Source organism: Brugia malayi (assembly GCF_000002995.4).
Source record: "Brugia malayi strain FR3 genome assembly, contig: Bm_v4_Chr4_scaffold_001, whole genome shotgun sequence".
Classification (NCBI taxonomy): domain Eukaryota; kingdom Metazoa; phylum Nematoda; class Chromadorea; order Rhabditida; family Onchocercidae; genus Brugia; species Brugia malayi.
Genome location: NW_025062478.1, coordinates 13,211,826 through 13,215,857, shown reverse-complemented (window position 1 = coordinate 13,215,857; position 4,032 = coordinate 13,211,826). Strand labels below are relative to the sequence as shown.

General features: G+C 27.2%; 1 protein-coding gene across 1 annotated transcript; it reads left to right on the top strand.

The window, feature by feature from the left end:
- Nucleotides 1-1,564: 1,564 nt before the first annotated feature.
- Bm13016 (putative 33.0 kDa protein EEED8.11 in chromosome II precursor, putative) lies at nucleotides 1,565-2,131 on the top strand (the record flags this gene model as incomplete). The annotated part of the gene is made up of 2 exons (XM_001895988.1): nucleotides 1,565-1,651; nucleotides 1,991-2,131. 2 exons carry the CDS (start codon nucleotides 1,565-1,567, stop codon nucleotides 2,129-2,131), a joined length of 228 nt encoding a protein of 75 aa, XP_001896023.1.
- Nucleotides 2,132-4,032: the final 1,901 nt, after the last annotated feature.

Sequence of the window (4,032 nt, the reverse complement as noted above, 5' to 3'; positions counted from 1 at the left end):
TGTTTAGTAAAAAATTTAATGTAAAAATAATTCATTTAGTAAAATATAAGTAAATAAGAAATGAAAATTGTTGCATAAATAAAAACTGAACAAATCCTTCCCTTCAATAATAATACAAAATTAGAGGAAAAACTATCGAAAAACAAATTTAATAAATCAATCAATGAACGAATCAAATGAATAAATCCATTTTTTTTTTATCGTTTCGAATAAACATTGAAGGATTGTTAAATTCTTTTTTGGTTTATAATTAAATTATTGGTAATCATGTTAATTAGTAAATTAAATTAATTAGTAAACTGAATTATTAGCAACTATGTTAATTAGCAAATTAAATTATTAGTAATCATGGTCTAAGACAATGAAATAATACAAATAGTTAATAAATTTTAGTATCTTTTATTTAAATTAAATGAATGTGACGTTTAGATAAAGCATACATAGTTTTTCAAGAAAAAAAAATAAAAAAAAAACTTTTTTGTCACAATTTAAAAAAGGTGAAACCGAATGAATCAGCGTAAAAAGTAACTCAAAATTTTACTATTAAATTTAGTAATTTATTCAGATTTTTTTTTTCAGGGAAAAAATTACAATTGGTGAAATTTAATGCAAATTGTTTACCAAATATCTTGAAGTGCATCAGAGTTTGTTTAGCATTTAATTTAGCTAATACTTTAAAAGCATTCTGTAGTAATACCTTGTAATAAGTTAAATTCAATATCAAAGATATCATAATTAATTCGATGAGTAATTCTTAATTTTCTCAATCAATCAACTAATAAATCTTAATGAATGAAATAATAATAGAGAAATTAGTAAGAATAGAAAAGGAAAAAATGTTTAATTAATTTAGTATTATTTTAAAGTTAGCATTTCATAATCAATAATTCAATTACTACCTCAATTTCCAGCCTTTTTTTTTTTTTTTTCAGTTAAATATTAATAATATCTATCTCATCTAAGTATATTTTTTCTTAACATATTTGTCAGACTAAAACCAATAAGCAGTTTTATTCGAAATAGAAAAAATATTGATAACAAATTATTATTATTTTTTTAATATTTCAAAAGTTTCATGCATTTTACTTCATTTATGCTTATGTTAGCTGTTGATAAAATATAGCTTCTTTCTACCTGGTTTTTTCTTTTCTACTTAACATTTTCAAATATGGTAAATGACAATTAACAAAGTTTACAGTTATAGAAATTCCTTTTTTCTTGCCTTGGAAAATTTTGAAAAAAAAAAGAACTAATACATAACTTTCACAATTCAAAAATTCAAATTTTCCACATATACTTACGCGATTTGGTACGAATGTAAACAAACATTTGTTTAAAAGAAAAGTTATAATTAAAAAACTACTTCAGGTAGAATGTTTTCCGTAGAATTTTACCTCTTTGTAAGAGGTAAAAAGTGAAAATAACATTTTGTAATAATGGCAATGAGAACTTCGTAATAAAAAATAAAATAAAATAAATTTAAATATTGCTCTAATTCCTTTTTTTTCTGCTTATTAAAGAAAATATTGCTGATTTCTTTTTTCTTTTTTTTAACTTAGAAATTATGGATGAATGCAAGGGTCAGAGATATAAAAATAGCAAAGATCAAAGGTTAAAAAATAATTTCCAGAAGAAAATTTGCATTGCAAAGGTTTGTCAGAAATTAATTTAGTAAGTAGGATGAAATTATCATTTGCTGTTATAGCATTACGTTGCTTACGGTTACGTTACTTACGCTAACACATAAAATTAGCATTACTATTCTAAAATAAGCTAGCAATGAAGAGATGATATTAAAAATTAAATATTCATTAAACTCTTACAAACAATCAATTTTTGAATTTACTGAAAATTTATTAGAAATAATTTCTGAGTATTTGCTACTTTAATTTTTAGGATGAAATTTGATATGAATAAAAAGAAATTCGATACAAATGATATATTTAAAATACTATTTTAGACTAAAAAAGGACAGTAAGACTAAAAAAAGATAGTAACAACAACAATAACAACAACGACAACAACAACAACAACAACAACAACAACAACAACAACAGCAACAACCACAACGATAACAACGACGATAACAACAACAATAACAGCAATAAGAATAACAAATAACAGCTCTTAGCCACAGATAACTGCTAACGGAAATTGTTTAGTTATTTAAAAGAGAGAAATAAATTTGCTGCGTCAAAGAAAAAAAAAAGAAAAGGAAATTAGAATTATCGATTGCATGATAAATGTTAACGTACCAATTTTATTTGCTAAAAATAATTCTTATTTTATCTTTTTGTTCCGCAAAAAATTTTTAACAATTTTCAATAAAATTTTTTTCAAATGAGCTTAAACTAAGACTAAAAATCGTAAATGATGAAAAAAAATTCTTTTTTGAGAACGAAAGAAAAGTGATAAATTCAATTACTAAATTATATACAAAATCAAAAGAGAAAAAAAAATTTACTAATTTTAGGAGAAATTTTCAACATAAATTTTGTTTAGGACAAAAAAGAAAAAAAAAATTATTAGATATTATTTTTTGATAAAAAATAAAAACTCAAAATTTGAAAATAAAATTTTTAAATAGCAAATTAATAATTTTTATAATTTTCTAATTAACAAATATTTTTATTCTTTTCATATAAAATATAATTATAAGAAAACTTTCTGCAAATGTAAAACTTTTCATTACGGTAAAACAGAATATTTAGACAAATATTCGGGAAAATTTTCACGAAAATCGATTTTATCACAGCGAAAATCTCAAAAGAAACAGAAACCTTTCATTATCTATTCGATGTGAAATATTTTGGTAATTTGTTTATTCGATTAACACACCAATTCACTACAATAATACATGAAAAGGTGACGGAGAGAGAGAGAGGGAGAGACGGAGGGATAGAGAGAGAGAGAGAGAGAGGGACAGAGAGGGAGAGGGAAAGGTAGAAAGAGGAGGAAGGGACAGTTATAGGATATGATTGAGATATAAAAGAGAAGCCGTCGTTCTGCTACTATTGCTAATATTGCTGCTACTGCTATTACTGCTACTATTTACTACTACTGCTGCTGCTAATGCTACACTGATACTACTACTGCTGCTGCCATTGCTGCTGCAGCGCTGCATTATCACTAATATTGGCGCTATCGGATCAATTTTTCGTTACAAATGCTAATTGTGGTGCTCACATACATACATTTTCAAGCAAACGATCTCCGGTCTTTGGCATTTTTCCTTTAATCGCAAGTGTCTTCCATTCTTTTCCTTTTCCCTCTCTCTCCTTTTTTCCTTCCTTCTTTCTACTTCCTTCCCTTCTTCGTCCTATCTCTCCTTCTCCCTTCCAAACATACAATTTTTTTGCGTCATCGACCTCAGTCCTTTCTTTTCCGGTTAAATAAGGAATGGAAGGAAAGTTGGGGGAGAAAAGCGGAAAAAAGAAAAAAGATTCGGGTGAATGGTCACATAAACGTAAACAAAAGAATTAATGACTTCTGCTAAGCTCATTGGCCAACAGTATCACCATGACATTTCATTGTTAGCCAACAACAGTATCACCATGACATTTCATTGTTAGCCAACAACAGTATCACCATGACATTTCATTGTTAGCCAACAACAGTATCACCATGACATTTCATTGTTAGCCAACAACAGTATCACTGTGACATTTCATTGTTAGCCAACAACAGTATCACCATGACATTTCATTGTTAGCCAACAACAGTATCACTGTGACATTTCATTGTTAGCCAACAACAGTATCACCATGACATTTCATTGTTAGCCAACAACAGTATCACTGTGACATTTCATTGTTAGCCAACAACAGTATCACTGTGACATTTCATTGTTAGCCAACAACAGTATCACCATGACATTTCATTGTTAGCCAACAACAGTATCACTGTGACATTTCATTGTTAGCCAACAACAGTATCACTGTGACATTTCATTGTTAGCCAACAACAGTATCACCATGACATTTCATTGTTAGCCAACAACAGTATCACTGTGACATTTCATTGTTAGCCAAC